The sequence below is a fragment of the Melopsittacus undulatus genome, chromosome 1, assembly GCF_012275295.1.
Source record: "Melopsittacus undulatus isolate bMelUnd1 chromosome 1, bMelUnd1.mat.Z, whole genome shotgun sequence".
Classification (NCBI taxonomy): Eukaryota; Metazoa; Chordata; class Aves; order Psittaciformes; family Psittaculidae; genus Melopsittacus; species Melopsittacus undulatus.
Genome location: NC_047527.1, coordinates 111,513,181 through 111,533,070, shown reverse-complemented (window position 1 = coordinate 111,533,070; position 19,890 = coordinate 111,513,181). Strand labels below are relative to the sequence as shown.

Genomic DNA, 19,890 nt, shown 5'->3' with positions numbered 1-19,890 from the left:
TTATCTTCTTGATTGTGGAAAGAGTGTCTCTGGCATAAAGTTTCTTTCTAAGGCTTGTCTGCACAACAAATTGTGTTCTCCTCATCCAGCACCAGCTACAGGTCCGAATTCTCAGCAGCAAAATGCACTGCTGGGTAGAAACACTGCCAGAACACAAGAGAAAAATCAAGCATAACCTCTGCACTACTTCCAGCTCTTTCATGTCCCTCTCAAAGTGACATCAGTTCAGAGACCCAATAAGGAATATTTGAAAGACCTGCACTGTCAATTTCTTAGGACCTATACCATCAACTTCTTAGAACCTACACTGTCAACTTACTAGAATACGTCTCGTACAGTTATCTTCCCTTTCAGGATTGCAAGCAGAACTAGAAGTAATGCTTTTTTCTCTCCTCTAAATTAAGAAAATGCAGATGAGTTATCAGGTACTTCAGTACAGATATCCTTAAATTAAATAATAATCATCATCATCATCTCACTTCTAAAACAATAGCAAATGTTGATAAGCAGACAACTTGGCGACAGATTTGTTAGTACTTATGCAAGAAAAGCAGAGAACATTTCAGAACAATCTAAATATGGAAAATCCATGTGGGTGAACAGTCCTCCAAGGGAATAAAGGATTGTGCAGATAAAGGACAAGTGCAGATTATTTATGAAAGACAAAGAACACACTTTCCTAAGTGACACATTTTTACGTAGTTAAGTGATTGGGAACAACTTTTTTTTTTTTTCTCCAAGCAAAGCTCAGACATCTTAGAAAGCTCTTTGATCAACCCAATAGAAACATTCTTCCCTTTTTGCTACAGCCTACTAATAAAGTGATCGGAAGTGTTTCTAAAAAATGGGAAGATGAAACCTGACACAGTTTACTTCAGAGACTAATAATACCCAATATTATTTGCTTCCCCTTTTGAATCTCATTTCTCAAGGTCACTTCAGTAATTTAGGAATGCTTCATTTCAAAAGTGACAAGAAGCTTTACTGCATCTGAACAGGAATTCTAAAATCAGTCTAAGAGAACACATCACTTCAAAACAAATTTTAAATAAAATTCAAAATGTCAATTTGAAGTCTGGCTCAAGAAACTGTATGGGAAAACAGGCAAATATGATGAAAAATGCATGTAAATCTGTACACTTTAGATACATGATACAGACAAGTTCAGGGTCCTGTCTTGTATACTCTGCTACATAAACACAAGTAAAACAAGTAATCATCCACATATGTGCTTTACTCCATAGCAAATATTGTGCCATTTTAAATTAGTGTACTTTCAGACTTTCCACTGCACATTATTTGTGTTTCTAATGACTTCTTGCAGGACGGAACTTTGATACCGCAAGGCTAACTATCACTGTGCCATAACCCTGAATGCCCAGTCAACGTGGTGGGACTTGCAGCATTTAAGCTTAGCTCTGTATATAAGATGGAGCATTATTAAACCATCAAGCCAAACGGGAATCCAACAAGAAATTCTGAAGAGCAACAAGTCTCATAATCCTCCTCACATCTACAATTTAACTACTTTTCTCTGCTGCATTGCACAAGGGTGCCTCCCTCATCTCAGGATTCACCATCTCCTAGAACACAGCTCCTATGTAATTTCTGTGATGCACTTGGTGATTCCTACAGCTTTCATGCTGTACAGTATCGTGCAGGTGTGTTTCTTTCTCTTTAAGCTATACTATTTTGCAGAAGACAAAAACTCTTTGGGCCATAAAGGAGGAGATGATTGCAACTCCCATGGCTGGTAGTTAAGTTGCTCTCTGAAAGCAGGGAGATGTGCGCTGAAGTCCTTATGCACTGAATACTTCAGACAAAAAACAGCATAATATTTTGTGGAACTAGGACCAGCTTAAAAAACAAGAGCTGAGTTTTGACATTTTACCTCAAGAATTACATTTAATTTAGCCAAATACATATGTAGCTATAGATAGAAACGATCTGATGCAATGAACATTATACTTAAGGGCTAACAAATAAAACTAAGCTAATTTTAAGACTAATTACTTCAGGCTGGTTTTAGTACAGGAGTTTCATATATACTTACTATATACACATATACTTAGTTTCACATATACCGTCATAAACAGTATATATGAAACCTGAGTAATACAGTGTGCAATTAAAAAGCAGTCTTTTCAATGCTTTAGCAAGTATCAGGCTAAACACTGTGAGTTACTCAGTGCTCAAAGACTAAGCTTTAGAATCATTTGTTGTATAATTGGTTATTTATTATTTAATAAGTGCTGGATTGAATTCCGCTCTATTGCATTGGCTCGAATCCTTGCAGTCAAATTAAAAAAGTACTCTGGAATTGTCCTGGTGTTTATGAGGTCAAAATTTGCTGTAACACTCTGTGTGTTATATTAGTGGTCTTATTTTCTCTATATATTAGCTGTAAAGAACTATTTTTATGTATTTATACTTACTGTATCAGCTTACACCAAAACACATGCAAACACAGTCTCACTGTCATGTCTTGCACTATCTTAATTTGTGTGAGCTATTAAGCTAGACTGTTATACAGCCTTAATGGCATTAGAATATCAGCAATAACCCCTACATCTATATGCTAAAAGTTCAGGCCCTGACCTTTAAGGAAAGATAAACAGATATCCATTTTCATTTAGAAAAGCCAACAAACATTCTGCATTGACTGAAACATATGACTGACCTTCTCAATTGACTTTATTAAACAGCTAAATCCTATGAAAGATCAGGTTATTTTAAAATGCCAAAACAGCAATAAATATTAAGAAATCATAATTACAGAAGCACATACTGTAGGGTTATCTTACCATGTCACTTTGTATAATAAAGCTCACGCAATATGCAGAAACATGGCTGTAATAAAGAAGGTCTGTCTGTATTGATAAAAAGTCAATTCTTATACACTACATTGGTAACCATAACGTACAGGTTATATCCAAGGTGAATTTCAAGATGAAGCTTTACATGCTGTATGCCTTAATGCACCCTACAAGGAGTTTTTAATATAATGATGGTAACTGGTGAAATAACTGCTGTCTGTTAGCTACAAAGAAAGTGCATTTGTTAAATATCTATAAAGCCTGTATTATTACAACATCCTTCATTAGAAATAATCAAAGACAATCAACATCCCTATTGCACTCATATTTATAACAACTACTTGGGGGCATCCTTAAGTGTTTCACTTCTTTTGTTTCTCCACACATATGTTTCAGAGTTGTCAAATGACAGCCAGACTGGGAGGACATGTCTCATTCTACTATGGATATTAACAAATGAAAGGCATCAATGACAAAAAGGTATTATTCTTTATGTACAATTTAAAAAACCCCTAAAAATTACCATGCACAAAATTACAGTGCACTAACTAGTTTGTCTGTCTGTCTATAAGCTGAGCTAGATGCCATTTCTTTATAAGTAGTATCTTCATGTAAAATTGTTAGGCACAAATATTTCCTCTAAACTTCTGAAATATATTCTAGATATGTATTTCAAAGCTTTTACTAGCACAACAGCCATCAAGCTCCTCTGGTGTGAACTAGATGTTAAAGTATCATATAGATCACTTTCCATCAACAGCTAGCAATCATCTCCTTCATTCCAAAACCATCTAATATATTGCTACCAACAAGGCTAAATTGCATTACAGAAGTGGGGAGAGTATTTATGAAACACCAATCAGTGCAAGATGTCCAAAACATAACCTCATACCACAATCAAAGGAACCATAACACATGAATTGCATTCTTGCATCTTGTGAGCAGTTATAATGCCACATTTGTTTAGCGCAAAAATACTTTGTTCTGATATTCTGTATCCATTTCTTGGTGCTTTTAAATTATATAAAATGTATATTTCCATTCCTGGTTAAGAATCCTTTTATGTAATGTCCGAGTGGTATTTCTACAGGCTTCTGCAGTCACAAAAATTAGGTAAAAATCACTGTAGTGACTGAGAGCACAGTGATTCCTTGCTCAGCCAATAAGTTTTTCCAAGCAGGCTGATCTGAGCTGATGGCCTAAAGAATTTCTTGAAAGAGCATCAACAACAGAAGCAAACTGTCAACTCAAGCTTATGTCATCCAAGTTTGTAGAGCTCAAAACTCAGCAACCAGAAAAAAGCAATCTGGTGGTTCATGTGAAGTTCATGGAAAGGAACGCATAATGATAATGTGACAAGTAGCCTTGTACCTCTGACACTGTGAAATCTCTACCATTCAATGCACTATCTCCAATACCTTTTGAAAAAAAAGATTAATTAATAACAATTATTAACACTAAGGACATATGATATTGTAAGGGGAAGGTATTTGAGTTCATGAATAATACTTTCAAATGGGTAAACTTTTTGCTGTGTAATGTAAAGCCTAATCTTGCTGCCAGAGGTGAAATTATATCTAACATTAAACATGTTCATTTTAATACCAGAAAGTTTACAGCATGCATAATCCTTTAAAAATCATTTCTCAAGAGCTAATACTTACATCTTAATGGCTTTTTGTTATACTTCAAATTATCTTAAAAGGATCTACATCATAACTACAGAAAAAAAAAACCAATTTTCTCGCTTAGGACATTTAACACTTCATAAAAATTCCACAGATGTACCAATGCATCTACATATGCACATATAACACAGATACTGAGACAGGCACTCACTGTTTCCTCCTCTGTCCTTAAATAGTCTCTCACCCCCATATAAATTACATTAGCATAAAGGCCAAAATAGGAAATATCACATTACATCTCAACCATTTAAACAGAGACTTTCACATCCCTGTGGAATAAAGAAAAGCTTTAGCTGGAAATTATAAAGTCCAATTTATCAAGTGGATCCAACACACTCTTTAAATCTAATGGTAAAACCACAGTTAATTTGAAAAGTCATGATAATTGTAAAGTACAGAATAGGGGCCATTTTAGCTTATTTATTTATATTAAGTAGTTCACCACTCCCTGGGTCTTGCCCAACAGAATTTGTAGCACTTACAGCACTCCTCTGCTACTTGAGAGACAATGTCAAGGCACTTTTCAAAACAGCCTTTTGAGAACCCACCACACACACTGAATGCACGGCTGGACTTCTGGACATGCTATCAGGGACAACTCAACCCGTGGCTTCAAAATCAACCCATCATATTCCCCATGCTACTGCAAGCTGTCCTGCCCAATACAATCACACTGGACACGTGAACATAAACTATGCACACATACCTCATGCTCTATGAGGAGCACACCTGTGCCTTACCTTTTCTCAGCTGTATACTGAGCCTCTTTCCTATCTTTTTGGTGTTATACCCACTGTTTGCAGCGGAGGTGAGAACTTTCTGAGGTGATGGTACCAGGCCAGAGGGTGGTTTCCCTGATGAATTCACACTATGAGGTAGCTGCGAGTAGGAGTCTGTCTGATCGGACTGGTTGCCCGCTCGAGACATTCTTTGTAATGTGTGAAGTCCAGAGTTGTTAATACTTTTGCTGTCAGCATACTGGGCATCAGGGCTGAACCGGCTAGAGTAATACGTGTTCTTCTCGCTTTGGGACAACTGTTCATACTGCTCTTTATTTGCCGCAGGGACCACATGGAACCAAATGAATGGCGTACGCATGGCTTGGCGAAACATATGCTGTGCTCTAGGTTTCAAAATGAACAGAAAATTGGCAAATTAGGACTGCAGACTACAAGACATTATAAGCATAATTACTAATGTTAATTAAGCAACATGAGCTGACAGACACATTGCACTCAAGCATAAAGCATTAAACTTGAATCTGTTCCCTAGTCTACTTGGTACACTTTCGGCTATTTTTTATTGCCATAGGGAAACACAATGGTTAAATATGCTTAACAACTAGCACACCAAATACTGGATTTGGAAAAGCAAAAATTTTAACCACAGTCGTCAAATGCAGACAGTTCCATAGCAGGACTGCAGTGTCCTTTTGGTTTGAAACTTGATAATTGTGATAATTGTAATAACTGTAGTCACAGTGACAACAGAATTATTAACATGAAAATTACCCTTTATACAAAGACTATACATTTCCATAATTTGCTGAGCACATATGCAGTCCTGTAAGAGGTCTAGTTTACCCTTTTTGTAAGTTACTAGTCTTTCAGAATAAAATATAAAGGAATAGGAAAAAAAGCTTAATCCTGCACAGACAGACATTGGGCTCTACGTCACGATCCAAAGTACAAAATGTTAACAATTCTCTTCATAAACTTTACAAACTGTGATACAGAACCATAGAACAAGCAGAGACAAACAACTTTCAAGCCTAGGGTACAGGATCATGTTCCAATCAGGTTACTGTCAAAGAAATAAGCACACCTCAAACATGTGTTGAGTAAAAGACAATCAGAATACATTATATTCCTCTGGCCCTCAACACATTAGGGTTTTCTGAACAATATTTTAATCTTTGAAAACCTGAATTTTCTGCATACTTATTTTCTACTTTCTCCTTCGATTATCTGTGTGTGAATTACAACCTGATTTCACTTTTAAAAATCTCTCTGATTCACCACTCTGGGATTATACCAAGTTCAGGCATCCACTGAGTAAATATTTATAATCTCAAAACTTTTCTAGGAAGTTTCTGCTAACAGTACCTTTAATTCTCAGGCACAAAATACCACAGGTGATTTTTAAAATATTAAACATAAAATTTCCATGCTATCCAGTTATGTTGAACATGATGCAGTACAAGAGCAAAAGTCATCTGTGAATTTCAGGATAAACAGTTTACCAATGCAAGAAGAAAAAAATCTGTAATGTGCAAAAGCAATCACATAAAAAGTGCTTCTACTCTAATGACATTATCCTGGTTTCTTCATAGTTTGGCTAATTAAAAGCCCCTATTGTCCTTTAGTGTAACTCTTCCTTATCAAAAGGCAAGCTTAGTCAATATTCTCTTACTTTCCTCTAATTACTGTAAGGTGCAGTGTTAAAAGATTAAATAATGCAATGTAACGTGTGGCACGTAGACTTACTGTTCAAATCTCCTATTCCGAAGGTCTCCATCGTTAATCCTGACAATACAATCATTCTCACGAAAAAGGTTTTCTTGCTCAGCTTTTCCACCCTTCTCCAATCGCTTCACAAGTAGCCCCAGGGTTCTGGAACATTAAGAGTATGAATTATCACTGTTGGAAAAATTTGCAGCAGAGGAAATCCTACTGAAATAATATTTTATCACAAAAACATCTAAATTTTAAAACACCTTTACTTTGAAGTAGGATACCATAGTTTCAAATAATTTAAGCATTACCTGAATTATTATCCTTTCTAAATGAAACAAAAGGCCTAGGTGAATCAAGCACGTAACTTCAAAGAAAGAATTACGATCACATATCCATTCTTGCCAAAGGCCTGGATTTCTGAGCAGTAAAATCTCCAAGAAGTTGCACACACCTGAAAGCCAGCATATTTTCTGCTAGTTAACTGAAGTTGAACAGGTTTTACTTTGGATTTCCGAATTAGCAGAAAATACCACAGCTAGCTACTGCTTCTGTGCAAATAAAAGGTGAGGTCATCTCACATAATAAGCAGCCTATAAGGAAGGGATGGAGAAATGATTCAGGGACTTCAGGCACACCAAATGCTTTTATTTTTAAACCTGATTTTTTTTTAACTAAAGAGCAAACAGGAAATTAAAAATGTAAATACCATTTTTAATTCAGCATATTATCTTAAATTGTTTCAGTAATAACTGAAGACAATTACCATTTGATAGCTTCTGTGCAATGAGTTGGTCACCTCTGTCAAAGTGCTTACCCACAGTGTCATCTTAAGGACTTTGTTGAGAGAAAAGGTAAACAAATATTCAACGTGAGTTTACTAAATGGATCCTGAAAAGTGGATTTCTGAGGTACTGGTAGGGTAGGATATTTCTAAACCTGAATTCTAGGTTTGAAGAAGGACTCAGTCTTCTGAACTATTCTTGCATCTACATGGAGCTTGACTTTTTTTCAAGATCAGGTTTATGTTTAAAACCCACTGGATGTACCAGTGGGTCAGGTTCATATCATCCAAGTCAACAGCACTACTTTTTCAGGTGTCATTTTAAGGCACAGCATGAAAAATACTTGGTTGTATGGCAGGATATGCAAGAACACGCATGTCTTTTAGCACAAAACTGTCAATGATCATAGCATTTCAGGTTCACACATACCTCAAAGTAAATGAGCAGTCAATGATGCTTGAAAGGACTCTTCATATGCTCAAAAGTTATCTATGCACTTGAGCACTTCATCAACAGGGTCAGAAAAACAAAACTAACCTATTTCTTCCACTTTAAATTCTTCGTTTACCAATATATCATCAACATATTCAAATAAGACATTTATTTTACAGAACAGTCATATGCTTTCTCCTACAAGGCAGATAAAGGAGTAAGAGAAATGATCCTAGTAGTATGTCCACACCTAGAGACATTAAGATACGATGTTGGAAGGATCTATAAATGTAAACAGACCGTGAGGAGAAAAATAACATAAAGCATTTTGACAACACAAATCATCAAACAAAGCTTGATTAACATATTAACATTTAAGTGATACTGTTCTGTTTCCAACTGATATTTTGCAAATACTTAACACACTGCACCTTTGACCTCACCAGGGGTGCCATCAGAGACAAACATTTTCCACCTTCATTTGGTTCCCAATGGACTGCTTGGCTGCAGTCACAGCTGTTAACTGTGCCTCTGCTTGACTTTAGCTTAGCTGCTGCAATAAGCAATATGTATCTTTGCAAAAACACTGGTGAGCACAAGGACCAGAAAAATGTTATAAATCTAATGTACCCCTTCTCTACATTACATGCATTTCAGAAAATACCAGTGTGCATCTAGTTCTGTCTCTCCCTGTTCCAAGTTGGTATGTTTTTGGTTTGGAAAGCTCAACTTTTTGTACATTCCTTCCAAAAAAACATTTCCCACTGAAAAGGAAAATAATATAAGCAAAAATAATTTCCCAAAATTTCCCAAAACAAAATCAGTTCTTCCATGCTTGTTTTGTTGTTGTTGTTTTTGTTTGGTTTTGGTTTTGATTTTTCTGATCACCAATGTAGTGAAATACCTTGTATTAACTAGATATTTTAGGTGGTTTTCTGCTTGCATTTTCCACAATCCTCTAATCATTTCCACGACAAAAATTCTAAACGTCCCCAACAGTCACACACTAACCTAATTGACCATGTTGTGCTCCATTTCTCTTACTAAGATCTGCTGATAATTACGAAAGTATGTTGTCACAGGAAATAAAAAGAAAACAATTTTTAAAAATACTGATTCAATCTCTTTTTCCTTCTGTTCACTAAAATAACAATCTCTGATTTTTAAAAATGATAATTATAAAAATAAAACTCTATAGATTACTAGTTGCAGAAAACACTAAAACAAGTTATGAATGTTAATGATAAAAAGGAAAAATACTTCTATGGCTTCACAATATATTTTTATCAGAATTATAGTTGTCATACATATAAAACTGATAATTAGAAAACAAGTTTGTGAGTTTTTCACTTGTGAGTTATTGAATTTCTCTGAGGACACAATGTCTTTGAGACCCAAAGTGAAATTCCTGAAGAGGATTATCTCTAAATGGGGAAAGGATAAATAAGCAAGAAAATATGAACTTAGGAATGCTACATTTAAAAGAAGACAACCACAGTATTTGTGGGGGAGAAGAAAGAATTGTGTCTACTCTTGCTTTTCTTTCACTTCATGCCCAAAAGCTCTTGGATGCAGGTGTGCTCCTCTGTAATGACCATAGACAATTGAGAATTTGGATGTGCATGCAATGCTTGTACGAGAGCATACCCAATGTTTTGTTTATATGGTTAAATATGAAAAATATTAAAATATCAGTATAGTAAATATCAAAACATATTCTACACAAAGTACAACACTCCAAGTTACTACTATGATAATACACTATACAAAATATATGATTGTTTCATCCCAATATCTCTATGCACTTGTGATTACAAAATTATTGGTTTATCAGTGTTTTCTGCATAGCACTTTTCTTGAAACATTGCTATTATGTCGGATTCTGAAATTATATTAAATTACTAATGCAAGATGTATCTTTATGCATAGCTTGTTATTTGCTAAATTTACTTCACCTAAGCTCTCAAATCTACTAAAAATAATACTAAATCTAATCAATAGTAAAACAATCCAACATACAAACTAATAGTCAAAATTGCAAATAATCTCATTAAGCAAAGCCTACAAGTTCTATTAATGCAGCATTGCTCATCTCAGACACAACATATGGTGCTCATGAGGATTCTGCTTTTTAACAAATGTTAGAGCTACATTAACCAGGCTATATAAAGCTAAAGTCACTGAGAACTGATTTAAGGCTGGACAAACAACCTGAGTCAGATGTGAAACCAGGATCTCCACAATGCCTTTTAACTTATTTATTTTTTTTATATATAAACACATAGAGCAAAAAAAATCCTTTTAGACACAGTTCCAGAAACAATTTCCCAAATGCAGTTCTGCAAAGGAGAGAACTCTCTTCCAGAGCTTGCAGAAAATATATGTTCATGAAAATAGTTTGTGGTTAGATGTCAGAATATGACTCTTAAAAAAGGCATTATGGGAATTCATGTTTGTTGCTGCAGTAACTGAAGAAAAACAAAGTAGACTTGATATTGCAAATACGCAATAACTTAAAGACTAATTAGATTTTCTTTCCCTGCCGTATGCTACCATCATTAATCCTGGTAAGTGGAAATGTAGCTCTACTACAGTTTCTATATTGTTTCCCACATTAAAAAAACATAAATTCTGAAAGCCTGTAAACTAATCTAGTATAAAATACAACAGCCAGTTTATATATTTGTTTAAATATAACCATATAGAATAGAAATATATGGGTGCATTTGAATTTGCTTAATCTTTCCCAGTTAAAGTAAGTCAACATGTTTTCTAACATTAATTCTTCCACTGTATACATATTAAACTATAACTTTTCAAGAATGAGATTCAATATTGTTTTGCAAGATACTCTGGAATTCTACAACTCTATTGAAACAATAATTATGAATGGAAATTTGGTACCTGCACTGTTTTAGATGAACATTAGCTGACACAGGGACAGAAGGGAAACAGTACCAAAGCACAGAGCTCAATCTTTGTATTTGCTTTAAATATCTAATTGGGAATGTAAACAACTTAGATTATATTAGCATTTTTACCACTGTATTTCCACCAGGTTCATTATTCTAATTATGCAATTAAAATACACTCAGCTACATGTGTTAACATTTCAGTTCTCAGTATAAATTACAACCACTGATAAAACTAGGAACAAGCAGCAAATGTTTTATTGACATCTAAATTGCCCAAGTTAGTCTGGTTAGTTCTTTGAAACTGTGAACTCCCCACATGCCATGCATCTGTATGGAAATGATGATAATTTGTCTTAATAAAAACTGACAGTGTAAATACTATGAGAGTAATAAAAATATTACATTGAGCATCTAGAATATGATTTGGCCATCACCGCCCGTTGTACATACACACTGAAGTTATTTACCTATTACCTGCAAGCTAACTGTAATATAATTAAATCAGGCAGAACAGAAAATAACCAATTTAGATGTTTATGCAAAATCATTAACCTGAAAAGGTAAAAACTAGATTAAGGTGCAAAAATAATGATTGATGGAAAAGCTGCATGTGCAATAGTTTCATGCAATGAAAGATCTCAGAGAAAGTCTACAGGAATATAAACACAGTATAAATTTCCTGAGATTCATAGGTCACAGTACGTAAATCAGCTTGTTTGTTCAAGTTAAATTATTGTGGCTGATCAGTGCTAAATTAGACACAAACTTCTTTGCATAACACTGACATCACAGCACTACTGTGGAAGCACTAAAATAACTTTTATCAGCTTTCACACCTGAAATCAGAACCAGTTTCCAGTCCTTGGTAACTACTCCTCAGTTTTTTAGCTTGAATAATACTTTAAATTAAGCTTATGTAACTTTTAAAAATCTGAGATCAGACAAGGAAAGACTTGAACTCAGCTAAAGGAGTGAGGGAATGGTACATTTACACCACAGGGAATCTTCTCCAAATGCATATGTTTTTGAAAACCATGGCTATCTTTGAGACTTAAAAGGCTGGAAATGCAGGAGATGAATAAATGGATAACACATATCTCCTAGATCATCAAACAGAATATCTTTGTTAGAGAGACACCTTGAAGGCAGAATTAAGGACTCTCAGTATAGACAATGGCCATTAGATATTACTTCAGTTTTCTTTGTGTGTTGAGTAAAAGACTAAAACTTTTACATTGAAACATGAAGTGATCTATACATTCTAGGAAAAAAAAGGCATTTTCTCTAAAAGCAAAAAGATAGAGCTGCAAAACAGAAAAATGTATAAACAATTTTTGAGTCCATGGATTGTGTATACATCAATACCTACCTTCATTTGGGTTTGGTTGGTTGGTTTGGGTTTTTTTTTCTTTTATAAAACCTATTAAATTTGTCATTTAAACTGAAAAAAGGCAATGAAATTCAGTCTCTTATTTTTCCCATTCTTATGAGACTTCCTTCCATTTAGGATATGTAGCACAAACTCTAATATTTTTAGCTGCCAGGTTTTAGCTGTGTGGTTTATCATGGATTTTACGGCTTGCTTCAAATAGCTGGCAGAGGCCTACATACTGCTCTGCATCAAAGTAATATATCTGATACTTATTAATGGATGTTCTTTATGGAGTTTTCAGATGAATATCCAAATCCTTTTCTGTTTTCTTTTACTAAGTAGACGTCACAGTAGTCTTGGGAATATGAAACTATGACTTCTATGTCATTATTCACAGAGATTTCTGATTTTATCTCATATATTCTTGTCTGTTGAATCTCCTTCCAAAGACAGACATGGCAGGATTTTGGAATAGCCAGGGTATAGAGCTTGAGAAGATTTCAAAGACTTTAAAATAGAAGAGGCCATGTAACAGTATATTACGCTATAATTACTATGAAGCTTGCAGAGAAGAACTCAGTGTAACTCCATTTATGCATCAACATAACATCTCCCATTAGCCAGGACTGCTATCCTTAGGGAACTCAGTGCTTGCCCCCCTCTCTGAGCACCTAGTAAGAAGGAAGAATTGGTGCTAAAGGCAGTTTTGTACAAATTTAACATTTTCTTTCCTTTAATGCTTTCCTCTCATTCATTTCATTTTTTGTTTACTTTCATCTAAACTTTTCTGTTAACTTTCTATTCTGTCTTTCTGCTTTCATTTTTATGCGTTCCATGCTGCTTAGGACAGCATCTATGGCACTGCAAAAATGTGTAAGTCTTACAAACAAAACTTTAATATTGAAAAACTTCACAACCATAAGGTGATAAATATGTATACCCCTCCTCTCTTTTGATAAGATGAACAATATCTGTTATTCAAAGCATATGATCAAAAAGGCCAATAAAGGACCAAGAAACTTCTAGAAGAAAAAACAGGAGGACAATAAGGAAACATATCCACAGAAGAAAGTCTGACGATATCTGTGCAAATCAACAGTACTTTTTCCCAGAGAATTATGGAGATAGATTTTATTTTTCCATTTAAAAAAACTCTGTGTTTTACTAGGAACAGAAATAATTAGTAGCATCTAAATAGACAAGGCAGAGATCTTTATAGTTTTTGTTCAAGATCAAAAGCCAACATTGAAAACAGATTCTTACTCCAAACCCTCAAAGGATCATGAAAAAATCAAGTATTTCCTCAATATAAATAAAGAACAGAGTTATGGGATGTAATTTCTGAAGGTTTCAGATGTTTGCTTTGGGAGAGGGGAGATTTTTTGGTGGGAGATGTCCCTTTCTTATTGCATAGAGGTAAAAAAGGAGAAATGCATTAGTCTTTTTTACACTTTTTCACTTTTTAAAATTACTGATTTAATATCATTTGCCTATTGAGTAACATTTTGAAAAGCAAAAGAAGGGAAATGGAAAAAAATAACTGAAAACACAGCATAACTGGAACTGATCACCAAACTTATAGGACACAATGGTAGGCCAAAGGACTAAAGTATGTCCTGGATCTTTTCCTTTTGAATACCCCTTTCCTTTTTCCTTTTGGATACCCCTCAACACCTTTACTGAGTACTGTGTTTGGTTTTGTGTATTTAGGTTTCTACTGAGAAGGGGATCTGCTCAGGTAAGTTACTTCACTGTAGCAGGGAACAGTTTGCTTTGCAGTTAGAGGAGGAACAAAGAGCAGAGATGTGCTAGAGTGAGAAACTAGTAGGCAGGAGAGGATCCCTGCCAAGCATCTGCTCTTCCTCTGACTCTAGCAAAAAGAGAACCAAGCATAACTTTACTGCTCAAAAGAGCTGGGGGAGGGAGGACCTAATAAATAAATAAGGGTCAAAAAAGGCAACAAAGCAAAAAGAAACCAAAACTCCTCATCAAGTACTCCAAACCTGAATTTGGCTACGTTCCTTTCCCTGCCCACACTGCTGGCTGCAGGCAGCTGGGGAAAATGTATTTGCTCTTAGTGAAACCACGTAGAGGTGTGGGCACAGCTGACAGTAAAGCAGCAGTACAACAGGAGTGCTTATAATCAATACCAAGCAATGAACTCTACCTTTGCTCCACTACAATGCAAAGAGCATGAGACAAATGTTTAAGCTATATCCACGGTCCTCCTCAACTCTGTTCCAAAACACTTTCAAGATACTGACTCAAGAATCTCCCCTCTCCAGCAGTTTATATTTGAGGGGCGTTAAAAAAACCTCAGAGAGCAATTGCACGTAACATCTGTTTTTCAATGAGAAGAGTTATGAAGGAAAATGAGATAAATTTTAATATCAAAATTATTTACTTGTAACAGAATTGATTTTCAAATGTGTCGATTCTAAACATCTATATTTAAAACTGGCTTATATATATATATCATATAATCTCAAACTCAGGACAAAAAAGAGTTAAAAGTCCTTCATAGCTCTTAACATAGAATCCTTTAAAAAGAGCCAGATATTTTATTTCTGTGTTTACAGCTTTTTTATTTTACATGGTCTCACTATGTATAAACAGCTTAAGCTTCACCTCAGACTTGAAAACCACATTAACAGCCTGTAAGCAAATTTTACTAGAGTTAAAATTCTTATTTAAAATGTCAAAATATACCTTTCTAACATCAATTTTATTAAACAAGTACTTACTAGGCAGCCAACATTCTTAAACCCATCTTTTTCTTGGCCTTCACACTAAATCCTCAATAACTGCATGAACATTTCAATCATTTCCAACTTCATGGGATTTACTTCTGAGCTTATGCCTGAAGCACCATTCACTCATGCCCTTTCTGTCCCCACACTGAATTTACTGAACTTCAGATTATGAAGAGAGGAATTTACCAGTTTACGGAATTTTATTCTTAATACTTGTAGTCCTCAGAAAAAGTAGCCTTACATTAACAAAAATACATTTTCTCCTAATACTTGAAAGTATGGCTATGAAAGCACAAGGTTTCAAGTGACAAATGCAAATAAAACTCTTATACTTTGTTTAAAATCCTGTGAAGATATTTAGTATAGAAGGAAGACAAAAATTATCATCACTGAAAGAGGAAATTAATATTTGATACATATATATGTATAGCAGGTTATTTCTGTTCTTAATTACTAAACTGATATTGTTGCTGTGCAACAGGCATGTGAGATTATAAAACACCTTCATGTGTAATCAAGGATTACTTTCAAAGTATATATTTGTGTCCCTTAGAATATGCACAAGCAAAATAAAATTTGCATGTATTCCTGCAGAACTTTCATTTTTCAACTTGCTTAAGAGCTTCAAATCCATCACTAATTACTACAAAAGTTAAGATATTTTTGAGACAATATTAATGGCCCTAAATGCTAAAACTCTACCTTAGAAAAGTAAGCATTAGAAATGATGCATTCTGGTTACTATTACTACTATAATCTCCCACATTGCACTTCTCAATGTAAAGGGCTTTCTTTACACTTTTTTTTTTTCTGGTAAACAGTTCAACTTCAGAAGCTCCAGCCTGTCATATAATGAAACAAGTTCACCTTTCCCAAAATGAATGTTTCAACTGTCTTTGCTACTTCTTTTTAACCTCAGCAGATGGGAATATTGAAAGTGTGATGATTGTTTTCTCTTCCATTCTTATCAAGCACAGGCATAGGGTGCTGCTCGTTTACACTCCTGCTGTTTTTTGGGAACTTGTGGCTCTAAACAGTCAGCAAGGAAATGCTGCATAAATATCTACCTGAACTAAAGCAGCAGATTAGACTATTAAGGAGTCCAAAAGGAAATGTCTTTATACTACAATTTCCCATGAGATTATAACAGGACCTCCATTAAAACCCCACAGTTCTAACACCTTTTAAGCAGAGCCTTTCCATTATAGAGTCCATTCCAAGTATGGAGTCAGTAAATTTGCATTTCCTTCTTTCTTAATCAGCAAGACTGCTTTTTGAAAAACATACGATATTCTATAGAAGCAAAGGCACACAACAGAAAAACTAACACAACCAAGATAACACACAGAAAGTTACAATTCAATTAAAATCCTACACAGTACGTTACCTTCCGCCTCGGGCACTGAAAGGCACTACATGGATTCCCAGAGGCCCGCCGTCATTGGAGACTTCTACGAGCTTTACCATATCACTGTGAGACAATGACGAATGAGGGAATATGAACATGTACCGTGAAGGAACCAAAAAACCCCACACAAACATACACAGAAAAACAAAACCATTCCAGAAATTGAGTCATGGTGATGAAAGCACTGCTGAATGCTACGTACCTGAAGATTAAACTGATGGCATGAAAGGAGATCAATCATCAAAAATACTTCGATTAATAAAACAAAGCTCAATGAATTTTTTTGTAAACTTATTTTGTTACATAAAAATAGGTATCATCTTCATTGCATGCATGTTGTTTATTTCTTCCTTATTCTAAAGTTGAATTTAAGTTCACTTTTTGGACCATTGAGCAGAAATACCTTAAACACAGCATACAGTTTTTCCTCAGAAGTCTAAAAGCTGATCATAGCACTAGCACGCTTAACTTTTTTCTTAGAGAGCGCCCACTTTGAGAGCCTCAACATTAGTGTTCACATAACTACATCGTAATCAAATGAGAATTATTAATTTTTTAAATGGTTAAATTCTTCTAGTTTTAAACCACATTAATTTGGTTTACTGCAATTCCATTTTCTTGTATTGGAAGATTACTGCATCCCCTTACTAGGCAAAGTTTCCAAAGTAAGATTTAACCATAATATTCAAAACCAGCCAGACATCCTCCTGAAGGAACTATATATCTAGTTTTCAATTATAATTTTGCTGTAAAGAGAGAAGTGAAAGAGGAAAGTACAGGTTCAGAAAGAGCCATGCAGAAATTCTAGAAATAGATTTCTATGAAATCTACTGACGTATTTGAAACATGCCCACATCTGGAAAGGTGGAATATAGCCCATGAACCATAAAGAGTTGTAACTACCCAAATGAGAAAATAATACACGAAGGCCAAACCTCTCAGTAAATCTGGAAGTGAGAGATCTGAACGCAAGCCATGATCTAAATGCCTCTCTCTAGTATTACATACTTTTTCCATATTTCCTGGCACTACATATATATACACACAGATCTTTGAGAAGCTTGTTTCTCATAAGCACACAAATCAAATTTAATCTAGAAATGGAGCAAAGAGCAGGACCAATGCCCTACGACAGCAGTAAAAGATTTTCTACTTCCTTCAATGAGATCTTGATCATATGGTGGCCCATCATGAATGCTTGCAGCACTTAATCTGGATTTGAGAATAACCAGACCACGTACTGTTAGGAAGTCAACACAAATCCTGCATTATAGTTGGCTTTCTATTCCTTCCACATTAAATTTTTAATAGATTTTACCTTTGTTGTACACCTTGATTCACATCTGATCTTTTTTATCTCATTTTTTTAAACAACACAAATGGAAGGTCTGTACCTCTACTGCCACTGTTTAGCTCAAGAAAGTACTGCAACAACAGGAGGGCTGGGAGACATAAGCCAAAAATGTGTTATTCTTTGGACCTGGACCAATGTTCTGAGTCTGACAGTACTACAGAATTTGGTAATGTTCCCTGTCCCAGTTTTTGTAAGGGCTAACTTCATATCACTCTCACTGAACAATAAGGCTATGTTTTCGTTAACTAGTTGCAAAGCAGCTCTCAGAAATTAAACAAGGCCTTTCACCTCCAAAAGATACTCTAAGTGTATCTTTTGCTATTGGGTATGTTTATGGCTCCCTCTGAGCAAACTTTTTTCTGACTTTCCTATTTATTCGCTTAAAAGAAAATTGAGGGCTAAGAAAAGAACAAGTGAAAATCAGTGTGATTCACTTGGAACTGTCGTAAGTGGAAAAACACAGCTTTAACAAAAAATGAAAGTCAGTTTTCATACTCAGCCTACACTGTTTAACTTGTTCTACTGCTTGAGTTAGCAACCTTTCTTTTTCCACAAAATTTAAGTTCAAGACACTCATTTTTCTCATACTTTTTTTTAAAAAAAAAATCCACTCCAAATTTAAATGTTATACTCTGTAAGACAAAAGGAAATTATCCCTTCCTATGAGAGACTGTTTCAATTTTGCTTCCTGATTTTCTCAGAAGTTTAGGCCAACTACTTCAAACAAAGAAAGGAGTATGATATCAAACCAGAAAAGAATTAAGTAGCATATGATGAAAAGTCAGTAAGTTACTTAAAAGCAACACCAAGAAGCATTAAGTTTGACAGAAGTTCTGCAAACTCTATTTAGCAAAACAGCATTTGGAAGTAGCAATGTGGCAGATTCTGTAAATGGAAGGGAGTAAAGCTCAGCATGTATTGCCTAATAGTTGTCACCATGCTCTTTAACTTCTAAATCCTCTGCACCTAATTCATAATGTAATTCAGAAATATTAAGAGCAGAAGAATTACTTTTTAAATATAAATATAATCAATTTGAATAGTTTAAGGGTAGAAGGGATATTTTCTCATTAATTCTATAGCAAGGTAAGGATCAGCTCTTTGCACTGAGATGCAAAAGGTCAAGCCTGCTGTATCTTGTGGGGAAATAAAATATCCCTTCCTGATTTTTTTTAGAATTAGAAGAAGCTTCCCAGTCCTAAACAGCATTAGTTTTGGTACACGCACAGCATATGAGGGTTTTGACCAAACAACTTACGTGACCCCCAAGCACACAGAATCATAGAATGGTTTGGGTTGAAAAGACATTAAGATTATCCAGTTCCAACCTCCCTGCCATGGGCAGGGATGCCTCACACTAAACCATGTTGCACAAGGCTCTGTCCAGCCAGACCTTGAACACTGCCAGGGATGGAGCATTTACCACTTCCTTGGGCAACCTGGTGCAGTGTCTCACCACCCTAACAGTAAAGAATTTCTTACTTACATCTAACCTGAACTTCCTCTGTTTCAGTTTAAATCTGTTACCCCTAGTTCTATTATTACAGTCCCTGATAAAAGGTCCCTTTCTGGCATTCTTGTAGGCCCCCTTCAGATACTGGAAGGCTGCTATGAGGTTTCCAAGCAGCTTTCTCTCATCCAGACTGAACAGCCCCAGCTTTCTCAGCCTGTCTTCATATGGGAGGTGCTCCAGTCCCCTGATCATCCTCATGGCCCTCCTCTGGACTTGTTCCAACAGTTCCATGTCCTTTCCATGTTGAGAACACTAGAACTGTACACAATACTTCCAAGTGAGGTCTCATGAGAGCAGAGTAGAGGGGCAGGATCACCTCCCTCAATCTGCTGGCCACATCTTCCCAGTAGACTGTGAACTGCTCATGGGAATTAAGTTTTTGCACTTTGAAAATTTTGTTT

General features: G+C 35.3%; 1 protein-coding gene across 1 annotated transcript in view; it reads right to left on the bottom strand.

The window, feature by feature from the left end:
- PARD3 (par-3 family cell polarity regulator) overlaps nucleotides 1-19,890 on the bottom strand; it is a 450,917-nt gene that overhangs the window by 202,919 nt on the left and 228,108 nt on the right. The window contains 3 exon segments of the mRNA XM_034070217.1: nucleotides 5,245-5,627; nucleotides 6,991-7,116; nucleotides 16,602-16,685. Of these exon segments, the coding sequence (XP_033926108.1) occupies nucleotides 5,245-5,627; nucleotides 6,991-7,116; nucleotides 16,602-16,685 (593 nt within the window).